Genomic DNA, 21,667 nt, shown 5'->3' with positions numbered 1-21,667 from the left:
TAGTCCAAGCCACTAAATGGCAGAGCATTAAAAAGTATAGTGAACTCATTTTCAAAGAGTTTTGCTACAGGGTGGCAAAGATGACCAGAGGAAAGGAAAACAGGCACAGCATTTAGTCTGGGTCCTTCTTAGTTCCATCTCTACTCCCACAGGAGAGAAAGAGATTTCCACAGAGAGATTCATCCCACCTGTCTACATCCTCCTTCCTGAGTGACTAAGCCATCCTGAAACCAAATGTCTAAGCCCTTTTTTCTCCATTGGCTACCAAATGTACCACTTTAGAGTATCTGTCCAATTCTTACAAGGCTAGAAGTAAAAAGGAATGGGAAAGTAGTTAATGTGAAAATTTAATTAAAAATAGATTTGAACTTTAAGATAGCACTGAGCCATGTACAGAAGGAACCAGAAGGAGCAGAAGGAAGGCAAGGCATGAAATCCTATGGCAAGTAAGATGAAAGCTGGGGACATGGTAAAACAGAAATCCTGCAAATTGCATAACTCCAGCCTTCCATGACTGACAAAGAGGGACTCAAGCTGGAGCAGCCAACCAGAGTGGTTGACAAATAACCAGAAGTTATTTGGAAAGTACAGATCATGGTGTGAGGCCAGACAACAAAGCCATGAGTATCAAGAGTCCAGCAAAGATTCTGTGGGTCTAAGAAATAAAAGAATTTTGGTGAGATGCTGCACAACTTACTTGCATGTGTCATTCTGATGTGATCACTTCCCTACCTCCTTCTTCCTGGTAGCAAGCATAATAGAACATGAACGGAGACTGAAAAGACTGGGTGTGTAACTTTTGAAGGGAAATAAATGAGCAAGAAAAGACATGAAAGGCAAGTTAGAGCAGATATGATAAAAGATCATAAAATAATGAATGACTTAGCTAGATAGAAGTTCCTAGTTCCTTAATACAAGGACAAGCAGACTGACAACACAAAGAAAATACAGAACTGTGAAAAGGATTGATTTTTCATAGCCAGTTGAATCATGGAACTTTTTAACCTAGACAGTCAATGAAGAAGAACTTGAAGAGCCATTAATATGGGTATTAAAGCTGTCTGGATGATTTTGAAGAAGGGACAGGAGTCAAGATGATTCAGGATTAAGCTAATTTCTAGTGATTTGAGAGACCAAGAAGGGAATCAGAAAAGACAAAGTGAAGGACAGGAAATTATCTCTTGTTATCTGTCTTTGAGTTTCCTATATTTTTCTCTGGAAAGAACAAAAAGATAAGGGTTCTGGTTTTTTGTGACAGACCCAATGGTAAAATACAGCTGACTTTTAGGCAGTGCTGTATAAAGAACAATGTAGTCCCTTTCTACATTCAGGTAGAAAGTGTAGTCATTTTCTATATTTCAGAGAATATTCAAACCTCCAAAAAAATCCAGCCCTCTGAAGTCAAGAGAGACATGTTGTAGCAGTTATAAATAAATAAACTGCCCACATGGAGCTCAATAAAATAGATGTAATTGTAAGAATAAAAGATATAGGCATTATAAGGAAGAAGTTTACATAGAAATGGCAGCCTTCTGCACCAAAACTCTATTTCCAGAATGATTGAGATGCTCTCCTGAACAAGCCTGACTTGTGCAATTTCTGTCTGCAACAAATGTCACTCTCATGCTTTTCAGTTACTTGGGACACTTCATTTTTTCAGGACCTTCAGTCAGATCCTACCAGTCCTATACTCTCCTAATCATTCAATCATCTCAATTTTCTTGATTATCTGTTTTTAGTCAACAGATGACCAAAGCAGGCCATGAGTTTTCCAGCAAGGATTACATCCTGTGCGACAGGATATCTCTGTGTGGCAGCCTGGATGCTGTCCTGAGTAGAGGCAAAAAAAAATCCCACCTCAGGGGGTCTTTTGCTTGCTGAGGACTCATATTCTGTCATTTATCAGTTTGATACACCCCAGCTCTCCCAGGAATAGGTTGGGCTAGACAGCTGACAGGATGACACTTCCCTTTCTCCTTCCTTCTGTGCCATTGAAAGTCGTGTTGTGGCAGAAGCTTCAAACATCATAAAAACATTGTGGTTTTGAGAAAGATGGAAAATAATGTATGAACAGAGCAACCTCTGTGCAAAGAGGGCAGGAATGGCTGTTAGCTTACCTGCATCCTTGTTCCAGACAGCCAGGACTCGGAACACGAAGGCACTAAAGGTGGCTGCAAAGAAGCCTCTCCAATAATTGCGCACAGCAAAGTAAGTGGAGGTGACCTCGATGCTGAAAAGAACCCCTAGAAAGGGTTGGAAAGGGAGCAAAGTTAAAATAACAAGTGTCGTGTTAGAAGCATGAGAGAGGGTTCTAAATAGCTCTCTAGAGCAGTGGTCTCTGCACTTATTTGATCATGCACCCCACCAATAAAAGGTTTTTGAGCATGTAACCTCCCCTCATATGTGTATTTATTTATTTTAAAATAATGTACTAAAACATTTTGTACAATAGCAAACATGCACAAAGATAGAAAATGAACAAGGATGAGATAAAGATGAAATAAACATAATTTTTAAAATAATTTGTTTTATCTATTGATGGAACAAAAATAATTGTTCTCACTAAAATAGTAATATTCTTTATTTTTAAAAATCTGGGTTTAATGCTCTGTGACACAGGGATTCAAGATACAAGAATATCTTGGTTCCTTGCTCAATTATTTTGATACTTGGTCTAAAAAGAATATCTCACAAAGACACATAGATCCAAATGCAAGAAATGTATCATTTGCTGTGCTGGCTAAATCATGATACTATTTTTTCAATCCCACCCACTACACATGCAAAGATTTTTATTAAAGTTTGGGTAGTAAATTTTCATCCTCCCTGATGTCAATCATTTGTGGTTACAAAATAATCAGATGATGTTGAATTTTTATTTTTTTAACAAATGGGTTCAAAACCCACTGAAAGTCATAATCTTGAAGATTTCTAAAAAGGTAGAAATTTCTGTTTTCAAGTTTTTTGAGTATATATAAAGTGACAGTTTTTGTAGCTAAGACATTTACATTGTATTTGGCAACAGATTCACAAAACCTCCACAAATTTCTTTTGAAAAGCAGATTCTCACCCACTCTTAGAACATCACTTTCACCTTGAAGTACATTAAGTATGTTTACTTTTTCAAAAATAACTGCTAGGTAGCAATCTACTGACAGACACTTGTCATCACAGAAAAGATCAGCAAATTTAGAACACCTCTTTTTGTAAAAAAAGAAGATGCAACTGGACTTAAAATTCTATTCTTCTCTAAAGTTGGCATCAGATTACCAGCAAATGCCTGTTAGATTTTCATGGTCATTTCCCATCTCGTTATGAAGTATTGTAAAGATTCTACTCTTTCAGGGTCTTGTTTTTATTAAATGAACCACATCAACAACATCCTGCAGCACTTTGTGCATGTCTGGCTCCCATTTCTTTGCTGCAATAGCTCATCTGTGAACACTGGAGTGCATGAATTCCAGGTGTAATGGTGTCTAGGTAGCCTTACCCCCACAATTCTTCTCTTATTCTGCTCCACCAGTTGTTACATGTGCAGAGCTCTTCCATGAAACAGTTTCTATTAAAGAAGTAATTTACTGTTGGGAATACAATTTCTGTGGTAGACATTCCTTTCAGTGTCTCACAGAAAGAACTTCTGCATTTCACTATTGAAACAGAATCTGGAAAATACCAGCATCTGAGGCATTTTAGAAACATCTGTACTCTAATCCAGCTGCACAGGAAACCTCTCCTACTGCGCAATTTGTACAGACTCTTGTTTCTTCAAACCTTAAGCAATGTTTGCTGTGCATCTTCCAGCAGTGTTTACTGATGAAGGAACACATTTTAGTTTGCTGCCCTGTTGCTTTCTGTCTACTATCACAGCCATTTTTACATTTTATTGCAGGAAGAGCAAGCGTTTCCCCTGTGCTGTGTGGCATTTTCTCTTTTGCTGTGAAGAAAGAGACTTTAAAGGAGTCTTCTCTACAGATTTGTCATTAGGTTCAGTGGAATTTTGTGAAGTATTGGATTGAATGTCACACAGCTTGAAACATCACTGAAAAAATTGTAGAGGTCTCTGTCTTCATGCTCTGGATGCCTAGATTCGAAATGTCTTGATAATTCTGATGGCTTCATACCCTCATTACTTAACTTCTCAAAGCACAATACACACACAGGATAAAGTTCATCATCAACAATAAGAGATGTAAATTCATATTTAAAAGAACCTTTGATAATTTTAATCTTCTTTTATCCGACTTCTTCTCAGATCTGATTAGCTGGCCATTGTTTGTACCTCATAATGGGACTGAATAAGGGCCTGTGCTAGAAGTGTCAGCTCTGCCATTTCTTGTCATTTCTCTGTACTGACATTATTAGTATTATCTTCAATCCATAGCCTCTTTGCAGGAACCTTTAAAAGCCACTTTTCCAATTTGTGAGGATTAGTTTCATTAACAGTAGATAATATAATCCATAAATCCACTTAATCCAGTGTGAGCGCACATCAATTGCAATTCATTGCAATATGCTTAAAGAGAATAAATGATTGAAGGCACCATGATCAACCCCCCACATTGGGAGCAACTCTGCACCTCATGCACTGTATGTGACAAATGGCCATGTGACATATTAGGGCACCACTGCCAATACAAATACTTAATATTAGTGAAGTTTAATCTATTTACTTTTTTATATTAAAAAAATACAAATTCTGTGGGTGTTTCCTTCCCACACCCAGCAGAACACCTTGTGTACCCCTGGCGTATGAACACCCCAATTTAGAGACCACTGCTCTAGAGAGCCTTCTCCTCTTGCCTCCAGAAAGTGGACAACACGTGGGAAAGAGACTGTCAGAGATGCTGGGGAGGTTGAAAACACTAAAGGTAAGTGTCTCATCAAAAATGTGGTGCAGGAGAAGAGGACTAGGTGGGAGAGGATTTTGGTACCTGAGGAAAAGGAAACAGAACAGCCACTTGCCTCCAAGTGGTGTCCCAAAGCAGCAGCCAACACCCACAGCACAGCCCACAGTCAGGACATCCGTGTAATAATAGGGCTGCTACTGGTGAAAGAGACCAAGAGAGACAGACAAACAGAAGAAAGAAGGAAAGAAAACAGAGAGTGAGTAACAAAATTGGCAGGTATTACTGCATGATGTCACCCAGCTCTGTCTCCAGTCTCAGAGTTACAGCTATGTTTATCTTACTTCTCCCTTCTGGATGGCTTCAAAATAGTGAAAAGGCAAGACCTGGCACAGGACAGGCGTATACCTGGAATCACACATTCAAGAAACATGAAGAAGGCAGCACCTCATTTTCATTTGAAACATACACATTTCTGTCACTGTGGAAGAAATGTCTCCTGGAAAATCCTCCAGAGGGTTGAAGGAGCATAAGTAGGTTTTACTCCATCTCGTTTACTTTGGCAGGGAATCTCAGGATGCACATGTGCCACAGAATGCCTTGAAAAACCTACCCTGTGATTCAGTGTGCACAAGGTACATGCATGTCCAGAGCAGAGTGTGGACTGATGCTGAAGGTTCTCCCATGCTGTGTAGGTGAGTGGGTGACAGATCACCCAGTAAAGCATTGTGCTGTCCTGGCAAAAATGGTCATAATAATAAAAAAAGTAATTGGAAGGTATAAAAGGGAGATTCTTTCTAAGACACTGAGTACCATTTGCTTGTCAAGGGCTAAACTGGCTTTTAAAATCCATCCTCCTGACACACAGAGTAGTATTTACCTGCAAGAACACCAAGAAGTTACACATCAGGGCAATATGAAGTCAAACTGCAAGCTATATCCTGGACCAAGCTGAAGATTACATGACTCTGAAGTAAGGGAAATCACATTTGGCAATTTGGTGTAAATCCAAAAGAGGAACTAGGGCTACAGAAAGTATGATAACTTTCTCTTTGTTCTCATAATACAATGTTATCACAGACTCACAGCAAGTTTTAATCCTGTGTTTCTGAATGCCTCTCAATGTCTCTGTTCAGAGCTGGGCTAACTGCAAGGTTGATCAAGGGTGATGGGATCAGGGTGCTCAGGATCAGGCTGCTAGGGTGGCCCTGAACACCTTCAAGGGCAGCAATTCCCCAGCATCTCTTGACACGTGTGCCACCCTGAAAAGCCTTTGTGACAAGGGGAGAAATTCTTTTCATGTGTACATGGAATTTCTCTTGTTGCAAGTTGTGCCTGCTGTCTCTTTGTGCTTTCACTGCCCTCTGAGAAGACTTTGGCTATTTTGTCTGATATCTCCTTTATCTAGCAAAGGCAGCAGTTAGATCAGTCCCTGTTTAGCCTTCTGTTTTCTTCTCTAGCATCTCCCAGTCATCTAGGTATGATGCACCCTGGAGTCTCTGAGATGATGTTAATTCCAGGTACAAAGAAAGAAACAAAATTTATAGACTTCTACGGAGATGATTTTTTAGGTTTTTTTGTTTTATTTTTTTTACCATTAAGACAGATACCATTCTCCTGTATATTTCCAATGGTTCCACCTGACTGCGGTCTGATCCTTGGTTCCGAAACTGCTTTCTCTCAAGGCTTTTGGCAGACTGACAAATTTTGCCTTGAAGCCTCAGCTCAGGCTGTCTACATCTTGCTGGACTGCCCACATATGCACAGTTCTCAGCCTCTCTCTTGCTTAGCCTGATTTTCTTACTGGCATCTTTTCTCAAGTTATCCACTAAAGAACTTCTGATCTGTAGCTGACAAACTATGCTCCTTCCTTGATTTTTTTTTAAATAGCCAACCAGAGTAAAGATCAGTGTTCCTGCTGATGCAAGACCATGTTGCATTTGTCAGCTAAGTCATCCATTTGAAGACTAACAAGAAAGTAGTGCATGGGAAAACTAAAGCCATCTTAAAAAAACCCAAAAACGTAGCATTTAAAAACTCCTTACACTTCTGGGCACAATAACCATGCAAAGAGGTTCAGGGCAGCACACTGAGGGGAGAGGGGGAAGTGAACTGGAAGACAAATTATTTATTCATATGTTTCCACTGCTTTAGGAAGAGGCCTCTGTACATGTGCCTCTGTTTAAGGAAATTCAGTGAATCAGAAGAGTAGTATAAATGCATGGGGGAGACATAAATTTCCAAATTTTTCCTCCAAGTGGGATCATGGAAAGTTGTGAAGGGACCACTGGAGTTGTCTCCCTGCTCAGAGAGCTGTTAGTTCCATTCATTCCAAGGCTAGGTCAGGTTCTTGTCCAAGTGAGTCCTGCACATTTCCAAGGGTGGAATTTCCCTGGACACTCTGAACACCTATGCCAGTGCTGGACCACCTTTGGGAGAAAAGAACAAAATTTTCTTTAACTGAGTCAAAATTTCCCTCTTTGCAAGTTGTGCCTGTTGCCTCTTGCAAGGTTGGCTTTTTTGTTTTTTTTTTACTTCTGTTCTCTACTTCATCCTTATTGATTTTCTGGATTGCCCTGGGTACTTTTCAGGTGGAGCAGTGTTAATGGCTGGCAGGGACTGAACAAGTTGCATCATTAGAAATCAGCACTTAAATAGGTGTCCCTTTTCCCGTAACCTTCCCTTCCTTTCACTGCCCCTGGTTACACATGGAAAGAAAGAACTCGTGTTGCTGCAGCGGAGAGGTCTCTGTGGAGAACCTTTCATGAGAGCAGGAAGTCTCACAGCAAGAGGTCAAAGGAACTGTACACGAAATGTCACATATAGGAAGACACTTGCCTCCAAGAGGAGCCTTGAAGCAACATCCGACTCCAACTGCGCAAGCCGGCACCAGGAGGTCGAGCTGCCTATGCACATTCTGGAACAGGGAGTGCAGCCAGAGACGGGCATGCTGGGGTTAGAGGGAGCAAAGCCACGGGGTTAGGACCCAGAACAATGAAAAGAAGCAACAGCCAGCAGCACAGTCAGCCATTGCTATTACAAATAGCAGGCTCTACACACTTTAGTGCGGTCTTTAGTACTGTCAGCTGGTCTCCAGCAGTGACATCTGCTCCTTGTGCACAGACAGGACCTACTCAAGGAGAACAGCACCTCCAGCTGTATTACACAGTCACTTTCTGCTAAGAGCCTGCATGTAAAGAAGTTTCTACATTTATCTATATGTGCAGTTAATAGATTTTTTTATACAACCAGTCAATATGGTGATCAGCCTGCAGAGGCTGTTTGGCAATAGCAAAAGCACAGAGACGGTGTCAGTGTCTATAATTAGCAATGCTGTATAAATTTGGCTTAAAGACAAATTGATCTTTGTCTGCAGCTACTTTTTTATACAGTCAATCACAGTGCAAAGGCATCAGTCACAAGATTGAAAACTTGTCACTCCTAACAGTCTCTGTGTAATTTCTGGGTAACATTGGTTGTCCTGCACAGTTATTTGGCCTGTATGTCTAGCCTTGCACTACTTTTGTTCAGCCTGTGTTTTACTGCTCTAAGCAGTACAGTAAACATCAATCTTTGTGTTTCCCCTGTCTTCCATGGCCTACCCATACTACCCTGGGTGTCTCAGGAGCTCAGCCTGTGGAAGAGCTGTGCACAGAGATATGTGCCTTACCTCATACACCCCACAGAAGATCGACATGAACTTGCTGAGTACCACAGCACAGATACTGGCAATATGTACAAAAGGACCCTGCAAGAGAAGAGGAGGAGAAAATCAGAGAGGGTTGTCCTTTGCTAACTGACAACCATTTAGCTACTGCAGGCCTCATAGCTTCTCTGCCATCTCAGCCACCAATACAACCATCAAGGTTGGAAATGACCTCTGCGATCATTGAATCAAACCTTTAATGCAGCATCACTGTGTTCACCACTAAACCATGCCCCCAACTGCCACAGCCCTTTGAACACCTTTTGAACTCTTCCTGGGATATTTATTCCATCACTTGCCTTTTCAATGCCTGACCACCCTCTCATTGAAGAATTTTTTCCTAATATCCAATCTTAACCTTGCCTGGTGCAACTTGAAGCCTTTTCCTCTTGTCTTCTCACTGGTTACCTGGGAGAACTGACTGGTTCCCACCTGGCTACAACCTCCTGTCAGGGAGTTATAGAGAGTGAGAAGGTCTCCCCTGAGGCTCCTTTCCTCCAGATTAAGTAACCCCATTTCCCTCAGCCACTCCTCATAAGATTTGTGCTTTAGATCCACCAATCTTCCTCAGTTGTCCTATCTCCATTTAATTTTTTTCCCTCTCAAAGACTACCTGACTTGAGTTCTTTGATGTTTCCTATATCATGTCTTTGAAAGTGGAAGGAAAATGGCCAGTGAAAAATAGGTGCTGGAAAGTGCAGAGCTTTGAGAAGAGGAACGGTGGTGAAAGTAAGAAAACATTTATAGATTCTTCTTTCACAGAAAACTCTCACCTTCCAGACCATGGTCACTGCTGCACACAGAATCAGCAATATTTACCTCTTTCCCCACAGGCATGCCACTTCCAAGCCCAGCTGTGAGTGCCACAACTTTGGCCACAAAAGCTTTGAGAGTGAGATACTCCTTGAGGACCACTCCCCTCATAATGGTCTTGAGCTCTGGGATCCCAGACCCTGAAAACAACAGCAGAGCCGGGGATGAACAAAACCCATGGACAAATGGAAAGAAGGAAAGACGAGACAGACAGAAACAGGTCTTGCCCTGCCTTCTGTGCTCACCAACAGCCTGTGGAGACACGAAGTGGCAGAAGCTGGCCGCAAACAGGATCAGGCCGAGCGGGACGGCCACCCACGCGGCATACTGCAGGGGGACATTGGGGTGCAGCGCTCCATAAATCCACTTGTAGGCTGCAACACACAAACAGAGAACCCATCAGTACCCACAGCTGCTCCAAACAGGCTGGTGGACATCAGAGAGTCACACACTTGCTAAATGCACCCATGCTAAAGCTCCATCAGAAATGGTGCCCTCATACTCCTTTTCTAAGACAAGCCTTATTTTGAATATGAGTTCCTCAATAAAGCAGGCATTCTTCAGAGATGGATAGAAGACATTATTAATACCTGTGCACAAGTGCGGCATAAAAAGAGGCCTGTTACATAGAGCTGTGAGAACAAATCACTGTGCAGTGCCTTCATTTGGCAGTCTGAGGGTCTTGCGTGGGTTCTGAAGGGCAATAACGCAGTCCACCCACCATTCCTTCATAAAAAACTAGTTTAAAAGTTCTGATTGTGATATCCCTTTTACCCTTTTAGAGCAACAGAATGGAAGCTGTGCCAGCAGCTATTAAAACAGCAGTGGTACCATTGCTCAGCCAGGTACAACAACTTGAGCTGCTGAGAATCTAAACTGAACTGCAGCTCCTCTAAAACTGCATCTTCCCTGCCTGAGCTGGTGTCCCACACAGGCTCAGAAGAGGCTGAGCTTTTGTAGAGATTTGGCAGGGGAAAAGGAAAAAGAACCCCAAAGGACTCAGCTGCAGGGAGTATAAAGGACAGGAGCCCTCAGAGTAGATTATACCAGTCACCTGGTAGATGGGGAAGCTCTGGAGGGAGGAACGCCAGGCTGAAGAAATGTTGGGAGTTTTGAGGAATTGCAGCAGCCAAGAGGAAAAGGTTGGAGTATGGGTGGGCCAGTCAGGACTGGGACATGAGAGTAAGGACAAAGGAACAGTGCAGTTAATGGGATGTGGCAGTGGGTGGGGTGTTTGTATGTGCACACTGAGATGGGGGCTGAAAGATCTTGTAATTTTTGTTGCTGGTGAAGGGAGACAGACTACAGGAAAAATGCAGGGAAGGGATAGAAGACAGGGAATAGGAGATGTTTGTGAAAAGGGCAAAAGGTGAGGGCACTATATGCCCAAAAGGCAAAAAAACAATCAGGGCACTGTATAAGTAAAAACTGGAAAGAACAAAATCAAGTTAAAAAGCAGAAACAGTGCCAGGAGGGCATCTAAGAGCCCCTTCCCCCAGTCACCCATGTTCTTAATATTCTTGGGGAGAAAGGGAAGCAGTAGAACAGGAAAGGCCGCAGTAACACTTCCCTGTGCTCCTGCATATTCAGGGGAGCAGAAAAAAAAGGCATTAAAAATAATTGTTTGTCTTTGACTCATCATACACATCTCTTGTTTCTGCCCACTTACTTCCAAAATTTCCCCTGCCATCACTTTAAAGAACCTCTCCCTAGCCAACCTTTACTACATTGCCAGAACTTCAAGCTTCCCAAGCAGTGAGGGTTGAGGATGGGACAATGATGCTAAAGGAGGAGCAACACTGGTCACTGGGCTTTGTAACACGTTCCTATCATTTACTGGCTGCTTTTGCAACACCTGAATGGGACCCACCCTGTACGGTCTTTGCACTGGCATAATCCACTCCCCAGCTCACCAACGCCATGACCAGACCCAACAGAACCAAGAAAATCCAGTCCTCTCCAAGCTTCTTGGTGACATATTTCTGGATGCGTTTAGCACAGTCTGTGGAGGGAAGAGTGAACCAGAAAAATGGAGTGAACATAGATGAAGCTGTGTCTGTATCTCCTGTGCTGAGAACTGATTAAAACAAGGATTTATTTGGAGGCATTGTGGGCTTCATGTTGAAGGACTGATATCCATCCCTCTCTCACACAGTTTTGTAATACCTAATGTAGTTTAAAAAACTTTTTAAAAAAAGGAGGGGGAGGTATGTACAGGACACACAGGGTGAAATTTAACATCTTGTACACTAGCAGCAAAAGTCTAACACAAGAAGGTCCTTTTCCTCCCATTACAGACCTCTGTTATGGAAAAAAATATTTACTTGGGATTGCTTTTTTATATTCCAAACATCTTTTCTAGGATGAAAGCTCATATAGAAAAGGTTTTTCAACCCAATGAGATTCAATTCCTTTTCCTTCCCTCTCTGCTTCTCCCCAGTCTCAATTGCTTAAATCCCATCTCTCTTGCTGGCCTACCCAATATCTGGTAATAGGGAATGAAACATGAATTTTCCTTACCTTGACATTTGGAATAGTGCTCTTCTTTGATCTGTACTTGACTGTCACGTTTCAGGGGTCTTCCATTGTTCCTTTGGGCCTGTTTCTTCAGTAGCTTTGCTGCTTCCTTGTCTGAAATGTCATCTGTTATCCGGTCTGTGTATCGGCCATACAGCTAGAGCAGCAGAAAACAAGAAGGATCACAAGGAAAAGGCAAAGCAAATGCTCCTTCACAAATAGCATTAAGGATGACAAGGCAGATCTACCAACAGCCTGAGTTACAGACCCAAATGTACCAAGCAGGGAGACTGAGACACAGAAACTCTCAGACAGATGCAGCCCATTTATTTTTTTCTTCTTTTTCTTTCTAGTTTATTCTTCTCAATCTCTCCAAAACCTTTTCACCCCCTTTTTAGGAGTACAAGATATGATCACAGAATATTCATTATTTTCTAATGTCCTGGGGGAAAAAATGGCTGAGAGATTGAACACTAAGAGACAGCATTTGAGCATTAAGAGACAGCTTTCTGAAGGTACAAAAGAAGGTCAAAGTAGTTCACATGAGGCCGCCATCCTCAGGGCTGTCTCATAGATTTCAGCAGCACTGTAAAACGTCTCTGAAGGTTTTGAGAGGCATTACACTCTCAAACAGGCTGCAGGAATGTCCTGCATCTGTTCCTCCTGCTGCCAAGGAATGCTTAACAGGGCACACAGCCACTGGCGCTGCTTGTGAGGAAAAGAAGCAGCATCATCTCAAAAATATCACAGGCTGCTGCACACCTCCAACCATTATTTACCCAAATCAGCATTTTAAGTACCCCTGCACCTCCAATTCCTCTGAAATTCCTAATTGCTTAAGCCAGTCTGTTTCTTCTGATCCTAAACTTGAAAAGCAGTAGGTTTTATGCAGTTCATAATCAGCTGCAGGTGCTCACCAAGGACATTTGTTACATGGGTCTACACTAAACTGGGCAGTTGTGCTGTCTCATCAACATCTTAAGGGAGCTTGAAGAACCCTGACCGTGCCCTGTGTTTGTTTACCAAATTCCCTGGAGAGCAGCTATCCCGCCTCATTCTTTCAGAATATAGGTGGGAAAGGTGTGCATTTGACAAGCAGAGAATAAGCCTCTTCTCCTTGCATGTCCTTCAGTGAACCAGGTTTGGCTTTACTTCAGACCAGGTCACCACCTGATGCACTTCCCACCTGTGACAAGGTGACCCTTTGCTCCCTCCCCAGCACAACATCTGCTTCTCTGAGATTTTCTGAGTGGCAGGAGCCATGTCTTGGACAGCAAAATCAGACACTTAAGCTGGAGAATGACAGGACACATGACAGAGATAAAGCACTACCACACACTTAGGAGACATTTCTATTTGACAGTTCCTGCCTCCCTCTTTCAAGGTAACAAAATTGATGTTCCTGTTCCCTTGAGATGAAATAGATACAGAGACTCACAGAAAGATTTACACTAGAAGGCACCTCTAGTCCAAGCCTCTTGCCCACAGCCTGCAAACTCCAAAGCCAGGTAAGCCAGATTAGGCTCCTCAAGACCTTATCCAGGCACCTCCTAAACAACTACAGGAGTAGGAATTACCCAGCTTCTCTGGGCACCTGTTTCAGTGCTCTACCAACTAGTACTTGAAGATAACAAATATGACTGAAGGTCCTAAGTATTTTATTTATTTGCACAAATTCCTCAAGAGGCACTTGTACCATTTGTCATAGCTCCCTTTGGAAATCCTAGTGGATTATTTTTTTCTTCACAGAACCCCTATCTATGCTTTTTTAAATCATCCTGTTCTAAAGATGGCTCATCTGCTGTCTCTTAAACAGATTGATCCTGTCTGAGCAGCTGAAAGTATTCTTCCATTCATCACTGTATTGGATGCCACACAAATTTAATGCAATTATTAACCACATGATTACCAGCACATTCTAAGTAAATGAAGCAGACTCTCTGCAGGGAATAATGGCCATGCTCTGACCCCCTTAAAACAGACAGGACAGTGAAACATCAGGCTGAAGAATTTCATCTACAGGGTAACTGCCACATACAGAATGCAGTCCTTCCTAGCAAACTGCTCATTTTTTTCTTTTACTGTGTCTTTCAGACAGAAATGCCAAATACAAGCAGATTTTAGACAAATGCATCTTCACATCACCTCAGTCAGTGTTTCATTGCTGTTAAATGGTCATGAGAGATGGGTTTATGTCAAATACAACTCAAACCCATGTCAAGTATGAGATTCAAATTAGAATCTTCCATCTGTCAGATGGAACGGCATGACAGTAAAATAGTATGAATGCTGAAAATCCTCATATGGTATCTGAGTTCACTGCTTCTGCCTGGCTGCAAAATGGTGCATTTGGGATATGGGAATAAAAGGAGTTAGTCCACAGACATAAGAAAGAAACTGCTGTCCTGGCAAACTAGGTAGTCTCAAACATTTAAAGAATGCTTCACACGTGTGCTTTGCTTCTCCAGGATTCTGGAAGTATCTGAAAAGGTAGGAGACTGTGGGACAGAGAAAGAATCCAGAAATCAGAGGATGACCTTACAGCAAAATTGGGTTAGGCAAGAAATATCCACCCACTAGAAGATGTAAAAATAAAAATATAACACAGTACGACTCTGACTGTTCCTTCTTCTGTTGCTCCCTCTCTAGCACGAGGAACACAGGGTTTCTGAGCACCAGAAAAAATGAAGGCAATTTTATAAGTTCTCAATTACCACCTAAGTGTTGAACCAGAAAAGGTGCCATCATGCCTACTTGGCTAAATGCTAAGGGAGACACCAAAATGGTGCAAAACCAGCTGAAGGTATAAATACCACTCAGGATAGATGGGAGGAACATACATTTCCCCCAACCACAACCAAACAAGAACAAACCAACCAACAAAAACAAAACAACCCCAAAAAACGAACCACAACCAAACCAACAAGGCAAAGTTTGTTTTCGGATATGAAGCATTTATCAATGCAAATGATCTTTTGTCTTTCTGAAAATTGGGGAAATTTCATTCTTTGAGTAACAGAGGAAAAGCTTCACAGAATCTCAGGGGAAAAAGCACATCACAACCTCAAGACTTTACTGGGAGCTATTTTCTGAGGGGTCAGCACCTGTATGAAACTGCCCTCCTCCCACAGTTCAAAGTCCAAGCTCTTTCCCATGCCATTCAGACTGAACAATGCATGGAGTACTCCAGTCCTGAAATCTCTTTTCCAGCTCTGCCAGTGCATCCTGTTTATGATCTGCTGCTCCCAGCCACTGAGGCAGACTTAGCCTGTACCTCCTTTCCCTCTCACTTCTGCCTTGTAGCCATCCTGCTATTCCTAAAATTATCTTCCTTAGGTGACTTTTTTTCCTGATGCATCACCAAGGAGAAGCCACGTCTGACCTCAAAGGTGAAACCTCCCAAAATGCAGCACACACATAAATTCAAATGTTAGTAAAATATCTCAGTCCACTGCTTAGATATAGAGACAATGAGGCATGTGTAAGGGACAGGGGACAGCAACAAAATAATAGTTGTTTCTGAAGAAAAGGTGCCAAAGGGGAAATCTAACAGCAGTACTGTTAAAGAGAGAGAGGGTTTGGAGGGAAACATCAGAGCCAGATTTCTCAGAGGGGCACAGAGATGGACAAAAGGGAAAAAGCACAGCTTGCAAGAAAGGAAAGCCCATACAAAGGAACACATGTTCCCATCCAGCCCCACTTGAAGGTAGTTCAGCACAGGAGCAGGTGCTCGGTGGGGCTGGGGAATCTTCAGTGTTGCAGATGTTCAGAACACGCCTGGAAAAGGCTCTGGACAATGTGACCTACCCTTGGAGTCAGCTCTGCTGTGAGTAGGGATTTGGGCAGGAGAGCTCCAGAGGCCCTCCCACCTACCTCTCTCTGTGAGCCTGTTATTCTGTGTTACTGCATTGCCTGATTTCTTACTGCACATCCCTCCCACTACCCCCATCTGTGTATGAGCTGAGCGAGCTCCCTGCCAGGAACACCCTTTCTATAGTCACAAATAGCACAGCTTTTAAATACTTCACCAGCTGTAACTGCTTCCTCATGCAGAAATAAAACAATACAAAATCCTACAGTATAGGATAATGTATATTTTTAACAAGGTAAATTACATCATCTGTTATGTATCTACTATCTGTTATATTAATTGCCAAAAATTTCTTCTTCTTCTTCTTCTTCTTCTTCTTCTTCTTCTTCTTCTTCTTCTTCTTCTTCTTCTTCTTCTTCTTCTTCTTCTTCTTCTTCTTCTTCTTCTTCTTCTTCTTCTTCTTCTTCTTCTCCTCCTCCTTCTCCTTCTCCTTATTATTATTATAACTATTATTATTATTACAAGTATTATTACTATAATTATTATTATTATCATCCTACTACTATTATGTTATTATCTATTAACCACTTTATGGTTTCTTACTACCAATTATCTGAAGGGCCAAGGCCAAGGACCAAGATTTCACTATTTTGGGGCCTGTGTGAACCAAACCAAATCACATGTACAACAGAAGGCAACAGCTAGCAAAAAAAGGGGTCAACAGAATCAAAATCTCTGTCAAGTGTTTTTCAGATGACAGTGGGGAAAGAAATCTTAATGCTAACTCTGTGTGGAAATGTATGAAAACATGTGCAAGGGGTTGTTTTGCATGCTAATTACATGATAATAAGTGTGCATGTTTGTACAAACTACTTGTGCATATTTATAATTTGTTTGCATGTGCATGAATGACCAGCAAAATACACATATCCACAGCAAACCTGGCTTAGCCAGAATATGCTTGCATGCAAAATTCCATGATAAATGTACATACACACATGTACATGACTGCTTATATAAAATATTTCTAGGACACATCTTTCAGGAAACTATAAATACAGCTGTCTGGTTTTTAGATTACAAATTGCCTTCACGAATGCATGCTTGCTTGGGGATGTTTCTGCCTGAAGTTATGCATGGGAATGGGTTTGATGGCCTTCTTGTTTGTATGTGAGATCATCTATCTGCATGCACTGACCATCAGGCCTCTGGAACTGAGCACAGAGACACTCTGGTGTCAGGGAGCAAGAGCACAGAGCTGGTGGTGGTGTTGCCTCACTGTCATCTGTGCCTACTGGACAGTGGTTTTAGGTGTGTGGGACTGGCATATCTGCTGGATCTGTGTGAGCTGGGAAGTTTCTGTGCATGGATGTGCTTTACTGGAGAAAGGGTTTGCATCTGGAAGCTCCCCACACCCCAGCTCCCTCTTGGTTCATGGCACACACACAAAGGTGCATCTCCTTCACCCACCTCAGCTCTCCAGCCCCATTTGCACCCCATGGGGCAGGCATGACCCCAGTGGAGCTCAGCCTGAGGTGGGCACACACACCTCTCCCACCCCATCCCACTCCCCTGCTCACCCTCTTGGCGTGGCTGCTGCAGCCAAAGCTCTGTCTCGTGTTGGTGTGAACAAAGCCTAAGTCAGACCTCTGTCCATCTGGGCTGCTGCTTCAAGTAAGCCAGTGGGGTGATTTGGGAAGACTTTTGTGGAGGAGATATGCAAGGTCTCAGATGCTGTAGGCAGTTTCAGAAGAGAAATTCCTGAATATGGCCATGGAACTGATTCTCTGATCTTTGGCAGTGTGACACATAACTATCCCTATTGGGATGCTTTTCTACTGGAAGAGATTTTCTTGGTGGCAAATGTGCCTGTTTTCCTATCATTAAATCACCCAAGTCTTTAGGAGACAATTAATACAATGGCCTTCATTCCCCAATCATTCGTCATCCATGTAAGAGGATTTGTATTCATTTAAGGAGAAACTTCCACTTTATGAATTTCACATTCACATGCTCTCTTCCTCATAATTTGACTGGATCCTTCATTGCACCAAAGCTGTCTTAGATCAGCTTAATCAGAACAGAGTGGTAGGAAATAAAACACCAGGACTCCTCTGTAAACCCTCTCCTTTGCAGGCGGTTGTCCCAAAAGAAGAGGTAAGGGACATACAGAGCATAATGAACAAAAAGCCATAACCAGAGTACATCTATGTTCCAGACACTTTTCTGCACCAGTGCTTGTACAAACCAGAGCAAGAGTCAGGTCAAGCTTAAGGGTTAGAAAATCCCTCACTTACAGTGCCACTAACAGTTACCAAAAATACCAATATACATGTATGGATCTATGACCATGAAGGGCTTCATGGTCAGAGGAAAGTCACAAGAGAGCTTTACTTCATCTACACAGCTGTACAGATACCCATAAACATACATCACTGCTTGTCTTTAGTTTTACTCAATATCACTACACAGCTTGAAAGCAGCTGCAGCTTCTCTTTGCTGTTACAAACACATTAATGCTCTGGTTAATTTTCCCCATCCCAGCTTGCCCATTCCAAGTCTCGTTGCATCTGTGGCAGGTGACAATGACCTCTGACTTGAATGACTGGTTAGGGATCCTTGGTGCAAGTACGGCCATGAACATCAAGGCCCGACCTGGAGTCAGCAAGAGAAGGGGAGAGCTGGTGGCACTGGGGATGGACAGGGATGTGTGTTCTGAGAGCCCCAGAGCCTGTGTGACCCCAGGGAGACCTGTGCTGCCACAAACCATGCCGTTGTTCAGCCCTACCTGTGGGTAGCTGAGGGAGTTCTCCGGGGAGCGCAGGTCATCCCGTGTGGGCCCAGCCTCGTGTCCTGCCTCCAGGGGAATCCCGTACCGGGTGCATTTCTCAAAGCAGACATAGTCGTACTGTGGTGTGCCCCCCCACAAAGCTGGCTTCCAGCTGGGATCCTCTGTCTTGCTCTCTGAGCTCTCCATTCCTCCACTCCTCCTCACGCTCCTCTGGGACTGAGTTGCTGCTCTGGGCCTTACCTAGAAGCACCTCGTGTTCTGGCAGAGAGCATGGCCTCCGCATTCTCTGCTGATCCTTCCTTTCTCTCTCTCCTCAGACCACTCCACCTTGTCCTGTTCCTGCACTCTCTTTCTCTCTGCCCTCCTCCTCCTCCTCCTCCTTGTGCCTCTCTCGCTTTCTTCCCTTCCTGCCCAAAGGGTTCAACTATATTTATAGCAACCTTCCTCAGCCACATGATTCCCCAGTGCCGTGTCTGATCTCAGCAAAAGGCAATAACTCTGCTGGGATTGAATATCAGGTGTGAGCAAGAGGGGAACTCCTGAAGGAGAGGGAGGGGGCAAGGGGAAGGAGGTGGTGTGACAGAGCTACGAGCACACAGACAGAAAGCAGAGAGGTGGAAGCAGAAATTATTATCCAGAATATCTCTTCTTTCACAGCTCCCCATCCCATGCACTCTGTTTGCAATGAGAACAAAGGTCAGTGGGCTTCCTCATTTTCTCCCCAGACACCAGGTGCCCTAAAGACTGAGCAACAACCATAAAGAAGCCAGCAGCCATGGTGAGATGGAACGAGATGAGTGTTCACTCAGTGTCCCAAGACAAGTTTTCTAAGCATACAGTTCACAGCAGCAAGCCCTAATGGAAAAGTCAGACATCCCTGTAAAGCTGAACATTACAGTCTAATCTCAGCTTTCCCAGATGTTCTTATGGGGAATACTTTGCTCTTCAAAGCACGTCACCAAACTGCTTTGTGGGTACTCAATTATAGGCGTATGCAGAAATTTAATTCTTCTTGATGCTCACTTTTCCACAGAGTAGAGCATTCAGGGAGAGAAGCAACAAGCTCAGCCAACACCAGTGAGCTACCAGCCAGTAACAGGAATGAGAAGCATGTTAAAGCAACTTGGCCTAGAGACACCTCCCAGTACTGTCAGAGTGCTGCCTGGAACCATATTTCTTGTGGAGGCTATTAATTAGTGAGGAGCAGAGAGTTCAAGGTCCCAGAAACTGTATACAAGAAAAAAGACCTCATATGCCAAGCTACTCATACTGAGTAAGAGATTTGCAGGCAGGATGGGGTAGAGAGAAGGGCAAAACATCCCTTTTTGGGCCTATAACAGTGGTCTTATTATTTCATTTTGCAGACTCTTGTAAAACATTTCTTTTTTTGCTTTTTTTTTTTTTTTTTTTTTTTTTTTTTTTTTTTTTAGTCTGCATGGTCCTAGAGAGTAAGGTAGAAAGAAAGTATCCATGAGGAAGACACACTTCATTTCTTGCACAAACCACCTTCTTCATTCTCCTGCTAAGATATAGATATCCATTAGCAGTAATGTCCACATGGATAAGGTTAGTTTGTGCAATCTACAACTGGTATCTGGCCAGGCAAGCATTAAATGTACTGAATATTTACAAAAGCAATATTAGTGCTGCCCCAAAAATTTACAGGCTCTCCTGTTTCATTCTCACCAGCACTCACTTTACTGTCAACAAGCACTATCTTCTGGAGAAAGACTGTGTCCCATAGGCAGGACAAGACTTGAAATGAATCACCTTAAAGAAGAGTTTCTAAGCAACTGTTTCTAGGAAATCAAAGAAAAACATTTGGTTGCCCTTACAGGTTACCATCAAAAAGGTATTAATTGCTCCAAACCTATTGAGATGCTTTTGGAAGGCCATTGTCATTATGGCTTATATTAAAAAATTATACATAGCACAATCTATATAGTGTATAAAATATAAAAAATGTCTAAAATATAGGGTACATCATGTATAGGAAGCCTAAAAACTGAACACAGTAGAGCCCAGCAAATATCAAAGCTGTAATACAGCACCAGATCTTCAGCCACTATTATATGTACTGAAGGAGAACACTCATCAGAGCCACTGCAGAAAACAAATGAGAACCTTTAGCTGAAAGTGCACTCCTCTAGCTCTTGTTTTCAAGAGGCACAAGAATGGCACATTAGAAATTGCTGCAGTATAAATATGAACCCTCTACTGCCAGCTAATCAAACTCTACTGCCTATCTTGCATGATACTCTTGTGGAATGTCCAGGGAAACAATGATATAGTAATAGCTCAAAATAGGATGATTCTACCCTGAAAGGCTTTTTCCAAGAACTGGAAAAAGCTTTTTTTCCCTCTCAGCTTCCTAACTGGTCCCAGTCTCAGTCACCTCATCAATAAAAGCACGAAGGACCTCAAGGCCAACCAAGTGACTCCAGATGCTACTTGAAGAAGAAACCTTAACTGTCCTCACTAGGAAGACATCCTACAAACCCCCTGAGCCCCTCCTTGTGCTTCCCATAGTGTAACACACCTCAGTCAGTGCATGGCAGTGCTGCAACTACACAGCTGATCCTGAGCAATCACTGCGGGCATGGTGGCGCCTATGCACTAGGGAAGACCTGGCTCATCTGCAGCTAAGAACCTCATATTCAACTAATTCCCACTTCTCATCAAACAGAGTCACAGCCTCTAGTCTCTGTACCCAGATATTGTCTAACAAGGAAACAATGAGAACTGAAATTCGTCATTTCAGTGCTTTACAAAATATATGCAATCTTTGGAGATTCTGGATTTATGTCACAATATTTCCTGTGTCCTGAACACTAATCTTACCATGCTACTGAGCTTATAAATCAACCTCTTTACCCTTGGAGGTGAAAGTGCTTTGTCAGCTCTATGGAAATTATTAACAATCCTTGCTATTTCACAAGGTACCAATAATCTCTGTCACAGCCTCCAGCCTCACAGACACTACTTTAGTTAAATTCAAAGCAGCTACTCTCAACTTGTATTTGCTCTGAGATTTCAATTTGCTTCTATTTCACTCTCAGAAGAACTTGTAGACCCACCAATTTGTCCACTTTTTCCAGCTGGCACAGCTGGCCTAAAGAAAAGTAAAATTCTGGCTTTACTCATCATCTTTTCCATGTTTTCAGATCTGCAGATAAAAACACAAA

The 21,667-nt window shown here is 42.6% G+C and overlaps 1 protein-coding gene across 1 annotated transcript in view; it reads right to left on the bottom strand.

Annotated features, from left to right (window-relative positions):
• CLCN1 (chloride voltage-gated channel 1) overlaps positions 1-21,667 on the bottom strand; it is a 56,758-nt gene that overhangs the window by 17,572 nt on the left and 17,519 nt on the right. Inside the window, exons 2-9 of the mRNA XM_058045549.1 lie at positions 18,480-18,722; positions 11,884-12,037; positions 11,234-11,365; positions 9,609-9,737; positions 9,370-9,503; positions 8,515-8,592; positions 4,963-5,041; positions 2,118-2,243 (exon numbers count right to left, since the gene is read on the bottom strand). Coding sequence (XP_057901532.1) covers positions 2,118-2,243; positions 4,963-5,041; positions 8,515-8,592; positions 9,370-9,503; positions 9,609-9,737; positions 11,234-11,365; positions 11,884-12,037; positions 18,480-18,722 — 1,075 coding nt within the window. The remainder of the gene's footprint in view (positions 1-2,117; positions 2,244-4,962; positions 5,042-8,514; positions 8,593-9,369; positions 9,504-9,608; positions 9,738-11,233; positions 11,366-11,883; positions 12,038-18,479; positions 18,723-21,667) is intronic.

This window comes from Melospiza georgiana, chromosome 2 (assembly GCF_028018845.1).
Source record: "Melospiza georgiana isolate bMelGeo1 chromosome 2, bMelGeo1.pri, whole genome shotgun sequence".
NCBI lineage: Eukaryota > Metazoa > Chordata > Aves > Passeriformes > Passerellidae > Melospiza > Melospiza georgiana.
This window is presented reverse-complemented; position numbering and strand designations above follow the sequence as displayed.